The 20,890-nt window shown below is 43.1% G+C and overlaps 1 protein-coding gene across 12 annotated transcripts in view; it reads left to right on the top strand.

The window, feature by feature from the left end:
• FSHR (follicle stimulating hormone receptor) overlaps nt 1-17,988 on the top strand; it is a 219,202-nt gene extending 201,214 nt beyond the window's left edge. For all 12 annotated transcript variants that reach the window (XM_075595858.1, XM_075595862.1, XM_075595859.1 and 9 more), the window contains one exon: nt 15,957-17,988. In XM_075595858.1, coding sequence (XP_075451973.1) covers nt 15,957-17,181 — 1,225 coding nt within the window. In that variant the 3' untranslated portion in view covers nt 17,182-17,988. The remainder of the gene's footprint in view (nt 1-15,956) is intronic.
• Nucleotides 17,989-20,890: the final 2,902 nt, after the last annotated feature.

Here is a 20,890-nt window from a genome sequence, read left to right as displayed (position 1 = left end):
GGTGCAATGCCTCCACCTTGGAGGGATCCCAACGGAGTGGAAGGAGGCCCTCACAGGAAACAATCACGTTAAGCAAACAGTTGTAAAACAGAACTGGCTTTACTGCATATATATAAACGTAACATTCACTAAACACATTAACGGTTAGCACTGCATAAGGATATTGCATAATCCCCACACCCACCACCGTGTACCCCCACACCGTGTCCACAGAATAACCCCCCTTGTCCCGTGGTCAGCGCTGCCATTATGTGAGAGTACTATCGTGTGTGCACGTGCGTAACGTTACCTGCCCAGTGCGACGGCACCTGGGCGTTAAAGACACTTCGCAAAGGATCAGACGACTTTAGGATGACGTCCGGTTCCTCCGGTGAGAAGATCTGTGAGGGCGGTCCACCCTTGGTACAGTTCCGCTCTCTGTGCTGAGCAGGCTTGATCCCAAGCCTCTGGAAGGAAGCGCAGTGTCCGCGGAGTCCCTAACTGGCTCTGGATAGTAAGGGGCAGGGTCCCTAACCTGGGGCCTGTCCCTACAACACTCAATACTACTGGTGACTCAGGGCTATCTGGGGTCTAGGGGGCTGCTGGCCTAGTGCAGGGAGTCACTGACTCCTGCACCCTACCTCCTTCCCCTAGCTGCTCCGGACGCCAACTGCCTTGCTGCAAAAACCCTGCGAAATGTATCTAATCTCCACTGCAGGGAGATGCTGTAGCCCTATTGGCTCCCTGGGGTCTCGTGGGGCGCTCCTGAGGCTCATGGGAGATGTAGTCCCTTCTGTGAGCCCTCTCCTGATTGGCCATGCCGTTCGCGTGATCACTGCGCATGCGCGAGCTGTCTATGGGCCTCCCGGCGCTTCTGGCTCCTGTGCATGCGCGAGGCAGTGAACAATGGCGGCGCCCTGTAACGGGAGCCGCCGGGAGCCTCACAACGCGACCGCGGCCCTAGCAACGGGCCGCACGCGTCCCCGGCAACCGGCCGCATTCCGAGAAGAGGCGCGCTATGCTTGCACACGCCCCCGCACCTCCCCAAGAGTGGCTGCTGTGAGTACCCGTAGGGATGGGGGTCCGCACTGAAGGGGGGACCTGGCTACAATTATAAGAAATTATTGTATTGTTCTCCGTGTTGCAGGTAGACATCTGCCAGTGTCATTTGTAGAGATGATAAAAATTGTCGCTGTAGTTTGTAAATGAGGTGAAATTGCCCATGTTTTCCCACTGATCATTTTGTGATATGAGAGCTTTTCCAATGTTTGCCAAGCATCAAAAATGTATGCACATTGTAATTTCTCAATTTCTCCTAAATCTCGCAGTAATGCAGAAAATACAAATAGGGCACACACACCATATAGCTTGTGCAGTTGAAAGGGAGACAGAAGATAACACAGATATACACAGGAGATGTTGACTTTGAAAAAAAAAATGTTTCTAGTTTATTAGCAAAAGAAGGGTTTTGGAAGCTGATGTGGTGGTAGCCATCGTGGCCATGGCAGGAAAACACTATTTATTTGTGCAACCCTAGAGAAAACACTAGGAATTGCTACTACTAAAACATCAGCAGTTGAACTTGAGCCTCAGAAGCTTTTTAGTAGTAAACTAACTACATCTGAAAGGAAGCATTCATCATGAGAGGGTCAGGACAAACAGGTCACTGAGGTGGAACAGGTGGTTCTGAAGAACTGCATGTTGGCCTGTTCAATTGGGGAGGTCCTGCAATGTTCTACCAGTATGAGTTAAAACATAGTTTGGGGAATCATTGCAGTGGGGGGATGGCACTGGTAACGTGTTTAACAGTGTGAACATTTTAATGTGTTCTTGGTGTTACACATGAGCTTGACACGAGGTGGGCACACACACACGCACACGCACGCACACACACACACACACACACACACACACACACACACACACACACACACACACACACACACACACACACACACACACACACACACACACACACACACACACACTTTCAGTGTCTCTTTTGCTAACACCTCCTCCTCTATTGATCTCTCTGTGGGGGTACCCCAGGGCTCTGTCCTGGAAACTCTTCTCTTTTCTCTGTACACACTTTCTCTAGGTGATCTAATCACATCTCATGGGTTCAGATATCACCTCTATGCTCATGACACACAAATTTACTTTTCAACCCCTGACCTTACACCTGCTGTACAGACCAAAGTTATCCTGGATGGCCCTCTGCCGAATTAACCTTAACATGTAAAAAATGGAGCTTCTCATAGTTTCTCCCAAATCTGGCCCTATTACCTCCTTCCACATTACTGTTGGAAGCACTATCATACACCTAGTAGCACAAGCACACTGCCTAGGAGTCACACTCAACCCTCTCTCTCATTCTCCTCTCACATTCAAAAGGTAGCTTTTCCTTTGTAATTTTACAAAGATACGCCCTTTCCTCTGTTGTTCGACTGCTAAAACTTTGACACAAGCCCTCATTCTCTACCGTCTCGATTATTGTAACCTTCTGCTGTCTGGCCTTCCTGCCTCTCACCAGTCTCCTCTACAATCTTTCCTTAACGTTGCTGCAAGAATAACTCTACTTCTTTCCTAAATCTGTCTCAGCATCTCCCCGGCTGAAATCCCTCTCCTGGCTTCCTAATAATTCCCTTATAATGCACTTTTACCTCTACTGTGTCGGTAAGCTTCCCAACATACTGTACCACTTGTAAGCTCTTCAAGGTAAAATCTCTCTGTGTTATGTTGTCATTATGTATGTTTGCCTTGCACTTCTCTCCATTGTTTATAATTTATTTAATTTGTTGTGTAATTTTGTGAAGCGCTTTGTGAACTATTAATGCTATCGAAATAAAATTATACTTACTGTTCATACATGTATACACAATTGGAAGACGATGCATGTCTCAAATCCTGTTAGTCGATCAGGTAACTCAGAGAGCTTTGATGGTGAAGGTCAATATCACGATGTACCGATGATGGATTTAGATGATGATGATGGATTTAGATGATGATGATGGATTTAGATGATTATGATGGATTTAGATGATGGTGATGGATTTAGATGATTATGATGGATTTAGATGATGATGATGGATTTAGATGATGATGATGATGGTGGTGATGATGATGATGATGATGCAACACGAGCTGATACTAGCAGTGATTATCATAGTCATGGAGGGAAGAGGCCATTTGGTAATACACAAATACGTGGACCATTTATGTTTACTTCGAAATTACATCAGTCCATGGTTCGTGAAGCTTTAGATAGGGTGTGCACATTTCATCTGTCAATGTGGAGAGGTGAATTGGCCAAATGCTGGTTTGCTTTGTAACTAGCAATGGCTTTAGGGAGCTAATTAGGTGCTGAGCATCAGTGGAAACTACCAAGTAAGGCATATACTTCATATAAAGCTGTTCTACACCTGTACCAATAGGTTGCTAAAGTACTCTAGAGGTCCAGGCCCTTGATGTTTCACACACTAATAGGGTGCACCTCTTAAACGGCATGTGGACTAGTGATCACATTGGAGGGGGCTACAAAACTGTTACAGCCCTTTGGGTCTGCTTTTCTTTATTTTGCAAAAGGAGACAGCATGTTGGCGGTTGTGGGGGGATAATGATGCTGAGGATCATGGAATTAGCAGCAGCATTTAGAAGAGACATGCTACCATACAGATTTAGCAGACATAATTGTAATCGCTATCATGCTAAAACTTAGTACAACTACGCAAGTTTTATTGTACGGTTTGCCGCAACTTCATTTAAACAGAGCCTTGAGTTTTAACGTTGTGTGATTTTCATATAAAATTGCACCTTTTAGTGCTTTACTGTGTAATAACAGGTGCAATAACGTCTGCTACACTTCTATGTATGTAGGGTTTTGATCAGAAGGCTAATAAAGTGGCTTATAATCTTTTCAAATTGTAGGTGGTTATTGACCAGAGGTTGGACTATTGGCAGGAGAAAATGAAATCTACTGTAGTAGGTGGTAGCATAATATCAAGGCTACCTGATTCACATTCCCTCCTTTGCCCAATTACTCAACCAGGTATTTAACCATTTCTTAGAGCAGGGTGAGAAGGGGCAGGAAACATTATAAGTATCTAGAATAATATTTGCCAACTTTAGGTGCTTCTACACTGCTCATAATGCCCTCTGCTATCTGCTGGAGTCCAAGAACCTAAAATAAACATATTGGATCAGCACATAAAAGAAATACATTTAAATAAGAAAATAATAAAACTACGTGTTCCTTTTAGTCTCATCAAAAAAAATTTTAATACATCAAAGATCCGCAGCAATACAAAAAATATCTAAGAACACACAAGGGAAGGTAAGTCAGCAGACACACACTGACATGTTCAAACTTGAGCAACTTTTCAAGACCTCTTGGCACCTTTGTCAGACAATGCACAAGAGTTTTTAAGAAACAGCTGATTTAATTTTTTAACAAAATTAGCCACAAAAATTAATAACACCAGAGTGCTATAGATTCAGTCCTCAAAGGGAACACATACATAATCAAGATGCCATGTTGAAATGTTCTATAGATAAGTTCTAGTGTTTTATGAATGGTATGCCGTTGACTTAAATTAGATGAATTTTTAAGAATGGCAAATTTATTGAAAATAATAACACTGGAAAGCTTACAATTTAAAGAGAAATCCCTTGTAGAACCAATGTGTACTAATAGCTGTGACATGTTTAAGGAGTTACATCAGGGTGCTGCTTTTCCCTCAAAATATGACCCCTACAGTATTAGTATTTTTAAATATTTTTTTAAAGTTTGCAAACATGGTGAGGTAAGACTTGGTAGGTGTTATTTAGTATTTTTTACCCTCTCTCTCGCCCTCTTCATATCTTTACCTGACAAAAGCATGCCGAGCGAAGTTAGAAGATTGTTATGATTATATTACAACAAGGGCGCAATCAGAAAATCTGATTGGGGTTGCAGTGTCATGATAATGCATTGCCATGTCACGTGACGGTGCGTTGTCATGGCAGCGCGTCACCATGTGAAATCGCGTCGCCATGATAGTACAGCGTCACATGACACCGTGATGCGGATGGAGGAGGGCTGCTCTCTTACAGAGGCTCCACTCTCTCCCACGGCAATTAGTTTCATTGCTGTGGGGAAGACTGAGTGGCCTCTCCAAGCGCAATAGCAATTTTGGTGGAGTTGGGTGCAAATGCAATCTTGCACCCCTCCCTGGTTGTGCTTCTGTATCATAATCAAGAAATCTTGTAGTATCCAGAATCTGTATTTACAGTCAAGCATGAGCAACACAGATCTTATACGGACATTGCCATTACTCCACACTCCCACATATTCTATCCAGTAATTTGCAGTAATGCTTGTTTCATTTCATCTAAAACTCTATTGAGCTAAGCACAGGTGATGGATATGGATTTTTTTTAAGAAGTTTATTTCTCTGCCAGTAAGGATCCAGGAGTTTGCAAACAATTCACTTTCATGTATGTTATGACATCACAGTTTTATCTTTGGGTGAAAAATTAATTGGTCCAGTTTAGCGTCCAAATTCCCAACCTGCAAGAAAACAAACAGAAAAAACATTAGGCAAATGGTCCTGGTAGGATCCTGGTGATTTGAGATGGGCAAATTTTGGGGGCGGATTTGGATCTGCAGCAGATCGTCCGGTTCCTTTGGTCCGTGGATTTCAGTGGATCAGTCTCAAAAAGGGTGAGTCGCGTTTTGCGTTTTTTTTTAATTATTAATACCAATACACTCCGTGGATTCCGCAATCTATTGACGGATTTGTAGTATCCAATCCATCAACGGATTCTGAATCTGTGGATTGGATTCTACAAATCCGTCCATGGGTTGTATCCAATGGCGATTTTTGATGAGTCTGTGTGGATTAAAACCAACCAAATCCGTTTGCAGATTTTACACGGCACGACAGATTTGGGGGGGAAAATCCAAACAAATCTGGGTAGCGGATTTGGGTGGATTCGCCCAGCTCTAGATTGGTGTTGCCCAGTTTTTTCCATTTTGTTTGAAATTGTAAGTGACATGGAATACCCTTAAAGAGAGAATCCAGCATAGAATTACGTTATCTTGTTCTGTCTACATCTACTGTAAGCATCCATAGCCAGTGTAGTCACTGCTGTTGTATTAATACACCAGAAACAAGAATATTTTTTAAATGTTGTACACTGTATATAACAGCATTATTTGTAAACAAGGTTAAATATGACTTGTTCTTTCAATACAAAGCATTCAAAAGTAAAGATGGCCCTGTATTTGTCTTAATATAATATTTGTCAACATCTTAGATAAGACATTCTTTAAAAATGCTGGTGAAGCAAAGTGAATACAGGAACTTGGAGGGTAGAATGGTCTCGAAAGGGAAAATGTTATGATTGAGAAATAAGATGGTGAGTCTGTAAAGAGATATGGTAAAGTAAAGACACTAAGGGAAAGTATAAAAAAAAGAGTCATCAGCAAATGGCTACAGTACATATTGTAAAAGATTAGTTCGTTTTAAGGTAAGGAGAAAAGTTTTTTGTTTTTTTTGTGTCTGTACTTAAATTCCTCTAGCAGCACATGAGTCATTATACTATATGTCCTCTGGCTGTCACTGAAGTCTTCTGTGTCAGGGAAACTGGACAATGGCCATTTTTGCTGATTAAAATCTGTCACAGAGGAGTTTTTACCTTTCCAGTCCCTGCAGTCTGCTTTCTCAGTTAAGAGTCTCCTGCACAGCTTTGTTTTTAAGTAGTGCCAGAAGTTTTAAAAGAGCTTTCTGGCATGTTTCCCATCACTTGATGTAACTGTTCCATATAATATTAATGCAGTACTGAAACCACAACACTGGCTAGTACTACTAAAACACTATACATAGCCCTGTTGCAACATTAAAAATCACAACGGCAGGTGTGTTTTTATTTGTTCAAGGGAAAATGAATGTAACAATCGCACAAGGGGGGAGGGGGCAGTCGGAGCTAACCCCCTTCTACAGATACATATTTTGTTGGACCAAAATATGTATTCCTAAAATGTATGTAGCCAGGGCTGGTTTCTGGCTACTAGTCTGTCCTTCTCCTGGCAGTAAGCCTTGGTATGACAGGCCTGCCATGATTAATCATGGGTTTTCCCCACCAACAGCAGCTTCAGGGAGTCACAGGGGAGGTGGTGCAACTAGGTCTGTGTGTGTCCAATCAGGGACTCAGAACTGTTTCCTGTTTTTCTTGTACTTAAGGGGCTGCATTGCAAAATTTACTCTGTTGTAAGGATTAACTGTGCACTTACTGCCTTCTCCCCTTGGGGAGTAAGGAGTGAGACCATACCCCTGGCTTTAATAGGGAGTCAGGGAAGAGCAAGGTCTGCTGTGGGGGGGCCTGTACTCTGTACCCGCAGTGAAGGTCCAGGGTACACCCTGAGGGTGAAGCCCTAAGAACTGCTGTAACCACTGTGACAGTAACCACTCCCAGAGGGGGCGGGGGCATGTGTTACATGTAGTATAGTGATTGCTTTTTTTCATATTAAGCATATATTTATATCAACATCTATTATGTACAGTATGTTGGGGTATGCTGGTATTTACCAACCTTGAGCATAATCAAAATGTCCCTTCATACAGTAGTCCTATAAATGCTTTCATAGTGTAACGGTTTTTGTGAACCGGCCTGACCCACCCAATCTCACATTGGCCCCTGTGGTCTAACCAGTCCCCATTACGTGGTCGTGTCTGGTGGTGCACCTGTTGGCAACAGGACTCCTGAGTCTCCCGCATGATGGTGTGTGGGGATTTGCCAACCCAGACAGGCAGCTGAGGTAGTGTGCTGAGTCCTACCTATATCCAGTGCAGAGCCTCCACCTCATCAGGGTCCCTTCGGTCACTTGGGGATGGTCCTGGCGAGGAACTCCTCTGTGGTGCTCCTCTCTGTGCAATAATTCCACACATGCACACGAGAGTGTTGATAATCAAGGACATTCTTTATTGTACGGTGGGCCAGCTGCCCTCCACAATGGGGTGTAATCAGCCCTCCATTGTTCCCGTACTTCCCTTGGAAAGGTGTGTCCTCCTAATGTAGGGATTCCCTTTCCCTGCAGGGATATCTATTCTGTGCCAGGTCCCTGGTCACAGTTTCCTCCTTCAGCTACTATAACATAACCCCTCTCATCTACTCAGCAACTCCTTCAGAACTCAGACTAGAACTAGAACTAACTTTTTTGGCTCAGTGCTGTGCCTTATGTATCCTCTGGGGGCTGACACAACTCCGACATCACCAACCAGGGAGTCAGAGCCTGTGACCACTCCCATCCATACATAGGGCACCTCACCAGGGTGTGAGGGCAAACCTCCATGATTACTGCTGGCATGCCCATAACTTACCAGGCCTTACTGCCAGCAGGAGAGATGACTGCAGCCATTTTACAGCATGGTTACATTCTCCCCCTGGTGAATCCCACCGTCCCCGGCTGGGACCTAAATTTGAACACCTTCCGTCAGGAAGCACTGTAAAATGGAACATTATTAGACATCACACATGTTCATAATACCATAATGAAAACATTACACATCACGCCAAGCACGCCCCGACCAGCAGCCACGAGCCCGCGTAATGCCCTGTACCGCTTAATAATAGTGTCTCGGGTCCGGCTTCTTTACCTCTCGACCCCCCATGTCCAGAACGGTCACGTGGTAGCTACGCTGTGATCCCCTCTCGGGCCTGTAGACTACCCTGTGCTTATACACGCACCTCCCAATGCTCCAAACCCTTATAAGGTGCTCTATTCTCTCTTCCGCCTTGCTACCAGTAATGGCACCCCCTTTGTTAACCATATACTCTTCAATAGTCTCCCTTAGCCACTTGTCCCTATTCTCCTCTATCTCCTCCATGAGGGGTTCAGGGACATAGGGGTACTCCAACCCATGAGAGTATTTGTACTTCGCAATGATCGCCCTTTCCGCCCTACTGCTCCTAGTGAGGTTGGCGTTCCCTGCTTTCCCTGGTTACACCCATGATAGGGGCTCATCCAGATCTACGGGGTCATCTAATATACCGGGGCCCATGGGCTCGATTTCATTCCGGTCTATCATAAGCCACCTGTATTGCATCTCTTTCTTTCGTTCTGCGGGCGTGAAATCCCCTCTAGCCCACCAGTAATCTACCACGTCATCTTTGCGTAGCAGAAACCGCGTGTGGTCCATCCAACCCACGTACCCCTCGAATAAGGGGGCCCACCATCGGGTCTCCTTGGGTTTTTCGTTCCACTCCTGAGAGTCTCCCTCCTCCGTACCTCCCCAGGAGCACACCCCGGAAGTCCCTGCAGAACGGGGCCTGGACCACCTCTCGTGTTTCGGGGCCTCACCAGAGGGTATATCCTCCTCCTCCGGCACCCACCGGGACTTAGATACCCGTCCCAATTGTCCTCCCCCCCGGGATCCCTCCCCGGAATCGAAACTACTGGTTCTATCCCCAGTCCGGTTTTCTCCAACCCCCAAAGACCCATCCGACACCCCCAAGCTAGAGAATGATCCCCGGGAACAGGTGACTGGGACAGGGGCCTTACCTAGGGCATGGGGTCGGGCATAGGGGTAGGCAGTCGGAAGCCGCGGGGTTCCGACCCGTTCGCCTTCCTGAGATTGTCCCGTACCACTGGACAATGGTACCGCCGGTGGCGTCTCACCCCTCTCTGGCTTCCGCGTACTCGGGTCCTTCTTGATCAATCGGGAATCACCACCCGATCGCTGAGATGCGTGTCTCCTGCTTCCACTGGTTCCGCCGCCTCTACCGGAAACGCCGTCGTCACTGGAACCGGAAGCGTCGCCATCTTGGGATGGACCCCCATGCGGGATCTCTTCTACCACGATCAGGTCCGGAAGTTCCTCCGCGTCCATGTGCGCCATCCGGGCCTGGCATGGCCTCTCCTCCTCGGGTGATGGCATCGGAGCCTGGCAAGGACAAGGGCTAGCCTTACCAGTCCGCATATTGGGCGTGGATCGCCAATGGCCACTGGACCCGACGGTCCCGATAACTGCTGGGCTCCGCCTTTTCGGTCTCTGCTCCACCGGGGACACCCGACTCCGCCCACTGTCACTGCCGGTAAGTGGCCGTTTAATCCCGTTTCCCCCACCGGGCACTGCCACCGGCCAGACCAGGGTACTTATTGGCTCTTTGGGTCCCTCGTCCGAGGGATCCGCACTTAAAGTACTTGGGGTCACCGAGCGCGGCGACCGCCTTCTCTTCTCACGGTCGGTTGCCAAACCGACCACGTCACACTCCTCAGGGTCTGTACTTTTAGTCCATAGCGCTCCGGGGAACTCGCGGGACAGCATAGCAGTATTCCCCCCAGGATCATTGTTCTGTATGGGCACGAAGGTGGGCATTGGCCACAGATATTGTGTGCCACACTGGGGACAGCGTGCGGCCGTGCTCATGGCGCCGCCGGGCAGTCGGCACTGTAGGCAGAGGCCTACGACTGTCTCCGCGCCCCCCACGCTTATCACTAACACCCCGCCGGGTATCGCGTAGGGTTGGGTTGAAACCATCCGGTTGGCATCCAGGGAGCAGGCCATATTCTTGGTAGGAGCTACTCGCAATATTGGTCTGTCCTGAGAGCTGGTTCCGCACGAGTGACCAACAGGGGTTGAATGGTCAGCCACTTCTTGGTTTAGCTCCTCCCTCCTCTGACACAGTTGGAATCCGCCCCCAGTGGTAACAATTATGGGCGGGTCCCACAAGGGAATAGGATGTCCTTTAATTAAGGCCGCGCCTCTCTCAGTCCTAGAGGGCGCGACCACAGCTTTCGCGTGTTTTTCCCCAACAGGGTGGGGCTCTGTTTTTGCCGCCAACTCCAGCCGCTTCCTGGCAGCTGCCTTGCATGCAAAGTATCCTTCTTTTCTGCACCCGATTTCCGCGGCCGGAACTTCTTTTGGTAGTGGTATCGGCAGCACGCCAGCTCCTGGGCCCACGGGGCATAGCTGGAAACCACTCCCCCTGGTAGATATTAGGGGAGGGTCCCACAGACTAAGTGGTTGACTCAGCACTGGGGCTGAGCGAGTCTCTGTCCGTGAAGGCGCGGCCGCAGCTTTCTCGCCATACCCCCCATGCGGGCAGGGCTCTCCAGTTGGCGCCACTTCTGGCCAATTCTTAATAATTTGTGCATCCGCAGAGTAGTCTGCCATCGGCCCACGCGGTCTCCCAGGGAAGCGGGAGCCGCCATTTTGTAAGTCCTTTCCATCCCCCACAATTTCAATGTCCTCTACACAGTCATCCAGGGCGGCGCCCCGTTGTCCTAGGCAGGACCAGAACGGTGCGGCCACAGCTTTCGCTCCACTCCAGAGCAGACTTGAAAAAGACAGTTCAGCAACAGCGTTTTCTTCAGTGGGGCGCACGCCACGTGTGCTTTCCCCATTAACCTCCGGTCGCCATTTTGGACTATCCGCACCGCGCGGATCCTCCATTCTTGCGTAACAGTTATCATACATGGGGGCTCCTCGCTGCGGGGCAGCCACCACACCGGTACAATAAAGATGTCTCTGATGCACCACCACATGTGTACCTAATGTAGGCTGGACTCATGTATGCACTACCTCAGGCTAGGCTCACTCTCTCAGTGTCTGCTGTTTCTCCTTCCTCCCAGTCTGTGCTCCCTACGGTAAGAGGTCTGGAATGGGCTAGAGTACTCTGGGGCTTCCATGCAGTACTGGGGCATCTACCTGTCTTGGTTAGCCTAGCGCAGACCCTCTCCAGGATTCCTGACCACGTTAACAGGCTATCCCTTCTGGCATCCTACCAACTAGCGCTACCGCACGGTGACTAGGACAGCTATAGCCCCGCTTCAAACCCCCCCACTCCTTTCAGGCCCCTAGGTCGTCCCCTGCGAACTGACAATACCCCGTCAGCCCCCTTGACAACCCCTAGGTCCGTCCCCACGCAGCACAAAGTGGCAGCAGACACTTCTCCCTGTTTCCCAGTGTGCCTAGCAAAAGCCTGTCCTGTTGACAGGCATCTCAGCAGCGCCTCCAAATATAACGGTTTTTGTGAACCGGCCTGACCCACCCAATCTCACATTGGCCCCTGTGGTCTAACCAGTCCCCATTACATGGTCGTGTCTGGTGGTGCACCTGTTGGCAACAGGACTCCTGAGTCTCCCGCATGATGGTGTGTGGGGATTTGCCAACCCAGACAGGCAGCTGAGGTAGTGTGCTGAGTCCTACCTATATCCAGTGCAGCGCCTCCACCTCATCAGGGTCCCTTCGGTCACTTGGGGATGGTCCTGGCAAGGAACTCCTCTGTGGTGCTCCTCTCTGTGCAATAATTCCACACATGCACACGAGAGTGTTGATAATCAAGGACATTCTTTATTGTACGGTGGGCCAGCTGCCCTCCACAATGGGGTGTAATCAGCCCTCCATTGTTCCCGTACTTCCCTTGGAAAGGTGTGTCCTCCTAATGTAGGGATTCCCTTTCCCCGCAGGGATATCTATTCTGTGCCAGGTCCCTGGTCACAGTTTCCTCCTTCAGCTACTATAACATAACCCCTCTCATCTACTCAGCAACTCCTTCAGAACTCAGACTAGAACTAGAACTTTTTTTGGCTCAGTGCTGTGCCTTATGTATCCTCTGGGGGCTGACACAACTCCGACATCACCAACCAGGGAGTCAGAGCCTGTGACCACTCCCATCCATACATAGGGCACCTCACCAGGGTGTGAGGGCAAACCTCCATGATTACTGCTGGCATGCCCATAACTTACCAGGCCTTACTGCCAGCAGGAGAGATGACTGCAGCCATTTTACAGCATGGTTACAATAGTAAAATACAATTTTGTGAGAAAATATTTGTAAAAGTTGCATTGACATTTTCTAAAAGTTTTTTAAGGCTTTGCATTTGTTGGAATATTTCATTGCACAGTGTGTTAAACTTGGTGATACTGAATATGATCACACAGATACACAATGCACAATGCCTAATGCTTAAGTTATATATGTTGCATAGGTTCCTATTTTCTTGCCATATAATTTATATCTTAGATAGGCAAAGAAGTTATATGGATCATACAATTGAGAAATTATATCTGGTGAAATATTCTGCACTGTCTTTTACAATAGTTTTTGGAATGTTCTCACAAAATCTGTTTACTCGTTCATATAAAACGGTCACTGACAGAAATCAGTCCTTCCAGAAAATACCCACAGTTCCCAGAAAAAAGAGATAATTCTATTCAGTTGTCTTTTTTTAACTTTCTTTATTGTATGCCACTTTTCCATTTTCTGGATATATATACTGTATATATATATCATTTTTTTTTTTTTTTTACATCCCTTCATAGATATGTCCAACATTATCATAAAAATAGAAGTATTGTTGTATTCAATAGAGTACGCGCCATGTGGAAAGTGTTATTTTGGTAGCTATTTTGTTTGTTTCTTTAAATTCTGTGTGATATGCAAAGCAAATTAAGTATTCACATTGTATTCAATGAAATGTAAGTTAGGAATTGACAGGAGAAACTGCATGCAAATTATATTTGTGCATAGATAACTCTTATTTAATTTGGCGAGAACTTCTAAATCTTAGTTTTACTATACAAACAGTCTTCTATTTTTTGGTGAATTTGCATTGCTAATCCTGCAGTTTAATGAAAAGCTGCATCGAGTCTTAGAAATGTCTCTCTGTCTCTCTGTCTCTCTGTCTCTCTGTCTCTCTGTCTCTCTGTCTCTCTGTCTCTCTGTCTCTCTGTCTCTCTGTCTCTCTGTCTCTCTGTCTCTCTGTCTCTCTGTCTCTCTGTCTCTCATCAAATAAAAGATATTGATGGAACCAAAACATCAATCTCTTTGCATTAAACTTCTTTCGTCTTCTTTTTAAAATCTGTGAGTACCTTGTTTTAACAGATGACAGAAGCCCAATGCTACATCCAACATGACAGAAATACACAGTAAAATACTTATATATTCTCTTAAAAAGGGTCATTTAGGTTAACCCTTTGGCCAAAGCGTTGTAAGCTTGCGAGCCACCACAAGGCAGACACCTGTTCGCAAGTCCTAACACTACCAGATAAAATACTAATATACCTCTATTAGGATTAAAATTCTCATTTGCCTCTATTAGGAGGGAGAAAGACCACATTGAATCTATATCCAGCAGAATGAAAGGACCTACTAACTTGGAAAGTGGGGAGGGGCGGGCTTAAAACCTGGGATTGGTGATTGCATGATAACCTCATCAAGTGCATACAGATGCAGCGGCCGTTATTCGAACACTTCACACGGTGTATACCTCGGAATACCCATGTGATGGAGCGCAATTTCTTCAACTGTACCGCTTTTAGACGCGAGTGCAGAAAATGGCTTTTTAGTGTTCCGGTTTTTAAATACGTGAAATTGGCACAGTACTGTACACATTACAATTCATTCATTTCATTACATTTAATTGCACACAATCCATGAAAATCAAACAAAGCAACCGCGATAAACACATGTGCCTGTGGCGATTGGCCGCGTTATTGCCGCGTGGAGTACAGCAGCGCACACGAAAACGGCTCCGTGATTTGTTCGAATAAAGGCCGATGCATCTATAGTTACAAAATTGTGTTTAGCAAAGAAGATAAACATGTTATAAAGTGCTTGAGACAGAGCAAGAATTATGGTCCAAAACACATAAATAGTTTTGTGATAAATGATGGTTGCTAGAAGGACTGAAAAAACAAATTCGTAAAATTGATGCTACAGGTAGTTCCAAGCATCATCCACAATGAAAAAGGTTGATGAAGTGGAAGAAGAAGAGCCACAGATCCAGTGGACACAGAGCCAATCCCCGCATCAGACGGGCATGTCTGTAGCGTCAGTGAATACCATCATCAAGACAGACTTACGATTGAAGTGTCTGAAGAAGCGTAGAGTGCATTATCGATTATACAATCAGACTGTGGCGTTCCTGTCTTTGATGTGCATTTCAGCAGAATGAGGACATTTTGAACACACACTGTTTACTGTGAACACATACTTTGAACTCAGCTGTGATTATTTGGATATGTGGGAGCTCAAATGTTTGGTTCCACCATTAATCCATATTGATGTGGACAAATTAGGGGGTATAAGTATTGATAGTGTAGTACTAGATATTGACATAGATAGACTGAATAATGTCTTAGGGTATGGGATGAAAGTCTAATAACTTTTCCTCCTCCTTAGAAAGTCCCATAAACAAAATAAAGTACTCACTTTATCATAAAGTGCCTACAAGCACGAAACGCGTAGGAGTATTGTACCCTCCACAGTTTTTTAATATGCAGCATCAATAAATATTTCTTCTTCTTTCTGCTGTGCACCCACATATATTACTTTTGGACATAATTTGAACTCAAACTTTATAGTAATCTTAGTCTTTCAGATTAGATTAAAAGAGTTTAACACATTTACGAGTCACGAAGAAAAACGTCTACAGTATTTCTCGTTTAATGAACATGAACCTACTGCAGTATGTCTAGTACTTGTTGACATAATACAGTGACATTAATTTAGCCAACATCAGTTGATTGTCTACATTGTGCTTCTTATTTAGTGTTAATCTACATAACAGACCTACAATTGTGAAAAAAAATTTTTATGGGGAATGAGAGAGAAATATATCAAATATAATGCAAAACAAAAGGGGTCCAAAAAAGCAAAACAAACTGAAAAATAAAATAAAAAAGAACTCCTTCTGCTTAATGATTTGTAGTGGATTCTTTTTAGAAAAAAAGCAGAATCATGATGCACAGATGTACTGTAGCAGATGATATTGCACATGTTAACGCAATGGTGCGTTATTTAACAAAAGTCTAATTGAAAACTTTGTTACACAATAACATGTTAAATAACAAGGGTAATACTATCTGCTACATCTGTACACATTGTAAGGGGGTTATCTTCTGTAATATCATGTGCAAATTATATTTTTCTTTTTATTTTAATATAGTATGGTTAACAACACATTTGTATTTTGTATTTTCTTGTTATAGCTCTGAACTGCATCCAATTTGCAATAAGGCTCCTGAGAACAAGGAAAATGGTGATATGAAGTCAGTGGACAAAAGATCGGCCCAGCTAGATTCCATATCCAATGGCGGAGAAAGCTTTGACGAGACAGACATTGAGGATTTTGACTTTGACTACTTCTTATGCAATGAAATGCGGGATGTCATTTGCTCTCCCAAACCAGACGCATTTAACCCATGTGAAGATATCATGGGATACAACACTCTCAGAGTCCTCATATGGTGTATTAATATTCTGGCTATTACAGGAAATGCAAGTGTGCTAGTAATATTAATAACTAGCCAGTACAAATTTACTGTCCCAAGATTTCTAATGTGCAACCTAGCATTTGCAGACCTATGCATGGGCATTTATCTTTTGCTCATTGCATCTGTGGATATTAAGACCAAAAGTCAGTATTATAACTATGCAATTGACTGGCAAACTGGTTCAGGTTGTGATGCTGCAGGTTTTTTCACCGTGTTTGCAAGTGAACTTTCCGTCTACACTCTAACTGTCATAACATTGGAAAGATGGCATACAATAACATATGCAATGCAGTTGGACCGTAAGGTCAGATTTCGACATGCTACAGTTATAATGATAGCTGGTTGGATATTTTCATTTACAGTTGCTCTGCTTCCCATCTTTGGTGTCAGTAGCTACATGAAGGTCAGCATCTGCTTGCCTATGGACATAGACACCCCACTTTCTCAGGCATACATTGTGTTCCTTCTAGTGCTTAATGTCTTGGCCTTTGTAGTTATCTGCACCTGTTACATTGGCATCTATCTGACAGTAAGGAACCCAAATGTTATTTCTTCAAACAGTGACACAATGATTGCCAAACGCATGGCTATATTGATATTTACAGATTTTTTGTGTATGGCCCCAATATCATTCTTTGCCATCTCTGCTTCACTAAAGGTTCCTCTTATAACAGTGTCCAAATCCAAGATTCTGTTGGTTCTTTTCTATCCGATTAATTCATGTGCCAATCCCTTTCTTTATGCTATTTTCACAAAGACCTTTCGCAGAGATTTTTATATTCTAGTAAGCAAATTTGGTTGCTGTGAAACACAGGCACAAATCTTCAGAACGGAGACCTCATCATCTGCTCATAACCTCCATATGCGAAATGGACATTATGTTCCAGGACCGAAAAGCAGTACTGGATCCGTTTATACATTAGTACCTTTGAATCACTAAGATAAAACACAGTATCAATATTGAAACATACCTCAGGGGGGTGTGAAATGTTTTTTTAGCTGTGAATTATAAACCTAAATTATTTAGTACATTTTTATGAAAAGAATTCCTTTTATTATTATTTTTTTAAACCAATAATCTTGTGCTTTAGGCATTTTTTCTCCAGGCAAATAAAGACCTTTGTGAGGAAAAACAAATGAGATTTATGTTGCTTCTCCTGGCCTATATAATATGAAACCTACTGTTGGTAAATCTTTAAAGTAACATCATGTTACCTAAAACTTAAATTAATTCTAAAAACAAATAGTCTGTCATTACACATTACAAAATACATACAGTAGTACAGTACATAATAGACCTACATTTCAGATTATTTTTTATTTTGTAGCTCAATTTAAAAGCATTAAACTGCAAAACGTTTGCAAAATAACTTGACAATTTGTTGAAAAATTATTTAATTCAAATTAGATCATTGTGAATCTTGTTAGACCATCGAAAAGTGATTGTACACAATGTGAATATTGGGGTTACTGAGGTACATTACAAACATTTATCAACAGCATTTTGCAACTGTGCAGCTGCTAAAAAGCACGCATCATATCATTAAAGTAATAACAAGGCAAAGAATATGAAACATTATTTGATTGTTGCTGTTTTTATTGTCAAAGTCCGTTGTTTGTATATGAGTTTGTATGTATATGTTAGCATGTTAAAATGTCAAGATATTAAATAATGTGTGCAATGAATCATTAATATTTTGATTTGTAATATAGAAAAAACCCAATAAAAGATGCATTCATTTCTTAATTGTCTGTTATATAGATTACTATCTATTATTATCTATTATGGTGCTATCTTAAGTAAAATGTTGTGTTGAAGTTGAGGGGATGATTTTAGCAATCCCATGTACCCTCAATCTTTTGCCCCTTTCTTTTTCCAAACAACCTCTCAATAACCACAGACGCCTGGGTTTCAAACAGACACAGCTTTTATTTACTGTAACAAACATACTTATACAATTTCACTGGACATGGTCAGCACATAGCCACAAACATGACCACCATGTAAACCTGTTAATCCTCACCGTTGGTCCTCCTAACCCAGTGAGCACTCTCATTTTAGAAAGACACCCCCAGGCCTGCCGCACCATGCCCAGACCTACAGTACGACCATCTCCTAGGAACCACCATTAACTTTCCCTAAAATTTCTCACCTAGGCAAAATTGAACAAGCCCGCACCCCTCCACAGCCAAGGCAATGTGACCCTTCAAACTGGTCTTGCCACTCCCAATAGAGAGGTCTTAAGCTCATACTGCAAACCCATGTTAAAAATATTCAGAGCTATGTCTGAAAGATACAACTCGTCCTCTCAACTGCTACACCCTCAATTTACTTCACACAATCTGCTTACACCTGTCAACCACCTTTCTATTCCTAGCCCCCCACCCAACCAATTTGAGAATAAAGTCTTAAAATATTACTGATAGCTGGAAAACATCCCTTCTAATCATATTCATAAGCTCAACCCATCACAACTGCCCCAGATCATACCCCAATATCTAAAACTAAAATGTGTGGTACTACCCTTTTGCAACAGATTCGGCAGGACATCTACTGTATCCAACGCATCCAACCAAGAAACCTACCAACTATCCCCATGACAATCTAAAAACTTCACATATGGCATTTGTTCTGCTCTCCTCTCGGCCCAATGGACATATGAATCCCTACACATCCACATACTTACAGTCCGGCCACTTAAAATAACAAGGAAAACAACAAGGAACAAAACAATTGCTAAAATTGCATTCATAGACATACAGAAAACATCTTGGTCATAATGAATGCAGTAGATAACATTTACTGTACGTGGTGGGATACATAAAATATATTGTTTCTATAAACTTATATCAGTCTTTTATTTATTAAATTGCTTTTTAGAAAAATTAAGAGGTGACTAGGTCAAGGTACTGTCGCTCGGAGGAAAAACTCACCAGAAAAATGAGGTTAAATAAATTTATTAAACTACATAAAAAAATATGAACCAAACAAAATTAGCTCCTCCTTCAGGAGGAGCTAATTTTGTTTTGTTTATGTTTTTTTTATGTAGTTTAATAAATTGATTTAACCTAATTTTTCTGGTGAGTTTCCCCATTTTTTCCTCTGAGTGGCAGTACCTTGATCTATGCAACTCTTCATTTTGTTACTTTGGATCAATTGGATGCCATTGGGGATTGCGGAGGTGCTTCTAGAGCAGCAGAATCGATCTACACAGATCAGCTGGAACCCTAAATGACGGTGCACGTTTGTGAGTAATGTTACTCCACACAGGCTGCAGTTTAGAATAAGGAGCTAAGAACTGAGGCACACACCTGGTGAGAACTCTCTCAAACATGTACAGGTGTCCATTATTTGCCTAGTTTCTGTGTTTTGCCCTCTCTATCACTAGCTGCAATATCACAGACTTGCTTCCTTTAAACCCCTTCACACAGACTCCAGTATTATTGCTGTATCTTCCACGATCTGCACTCTTAGAGCTTCTATTCGGCTTTTGTTTTTGCTATTGATATTTGAAGTCTGATTTTATTTAACTTGTGCAATACAATGTGTTAAAAACTTACTTTGAATGCCTGTTTCAAAATGTACTATTCAGAAAAAAAATTCATGGGAACAAGAGGGCCTTCAAAAATGTTTCTAAATTATGCAATGGATGTTATAATTTATCTGCAGTTCTATTTTTTTTTTTAGAACATCCTCTGCATCCAGGGTCACTGTGACCTGCTGCTACTATTTAGAGAAAGGACTGTAATAACGTAAGTAGCCACGGAACTACTATATGTGCTATATAAAAACAAATTACATTTTGCAATTTGTTCATTTAAAGTATATTTTAAATACTATGAGATAAAAATACATTTAAAATAAAATAAAAATTAAATTGCATTGTTATAATGTAAGCAGTATAAAAAATACATTAACTCTGGTAAATTACATGACACTTTCATCATCCTTAAAAAAAAAAAAAGTAACACCTTCCAGTTAGAGGACTTAATTCCCCTGAAATTATTTGAAATAATCCACACATGACCCATTCCTGACAAGTACACCCTAAATCTCCAAATCATTGAAAATAATCCTTACAATTTTCAAATCTCCTGGGGCCATGTGGTCCTGTAATACAGTACACTGCTAAAATGCAATGGTGTCAATATAATAACAACTGAGACTGCAGAAAAGGCCTACAGTAATCTATTGAGTTTCAAACTTCACTTCTTGTAGCCATCCTTTCGTTCACAGAAAAAAAACATCAAAAATATCTCAGAAAAATAAATAACTAAAAATAATTCTCAGACTGTGAGCCATTTTTCTATCTGATGTAATGTATTTTTCAGAAAAAAATGGGGCACTACAACCAGAACAATAATGAATAAGCTGTATCATTAAACCTACAGTACCGTATGTATCAATAAAGGGTGCAGCACAGAAAATGGAGTAAATGTTATAGATACACAGTATACCATAAAGAAATCTTCCAAAAAACGGGCACACTATATATTTCAAAAATAATAATGATCATTTATTTCATTAAAGACAATGGCGTACAAAACTTGATTCATTTAAAACTTTAATATCAGTTATGAGCACAGATACCTAATAATATAAATACTAATCATATAACCAGTGCAACAAAAAATGAGTCATTCATGTG

Source organism: Ascaphus truei, chromosome 4 (genome assembly GCF_040206685.1).
Source record: "Ascaphus truei isolate aAscTru1 chromosome 4, aAscTru1.hap1, whole genome shotgun sequence".
NCBI classification, from domain to species: Eukaryota; Metazoa; Chordata; class Amphibia; order Anura; family Ascaphidae; genus Ascaphus; species Ascaphus truei.
The sequence above is the reverse complement of the archived record's forward strand: the minus strand, read 5'-3'. Positions and strand labels throughout refer to the sequence as shown.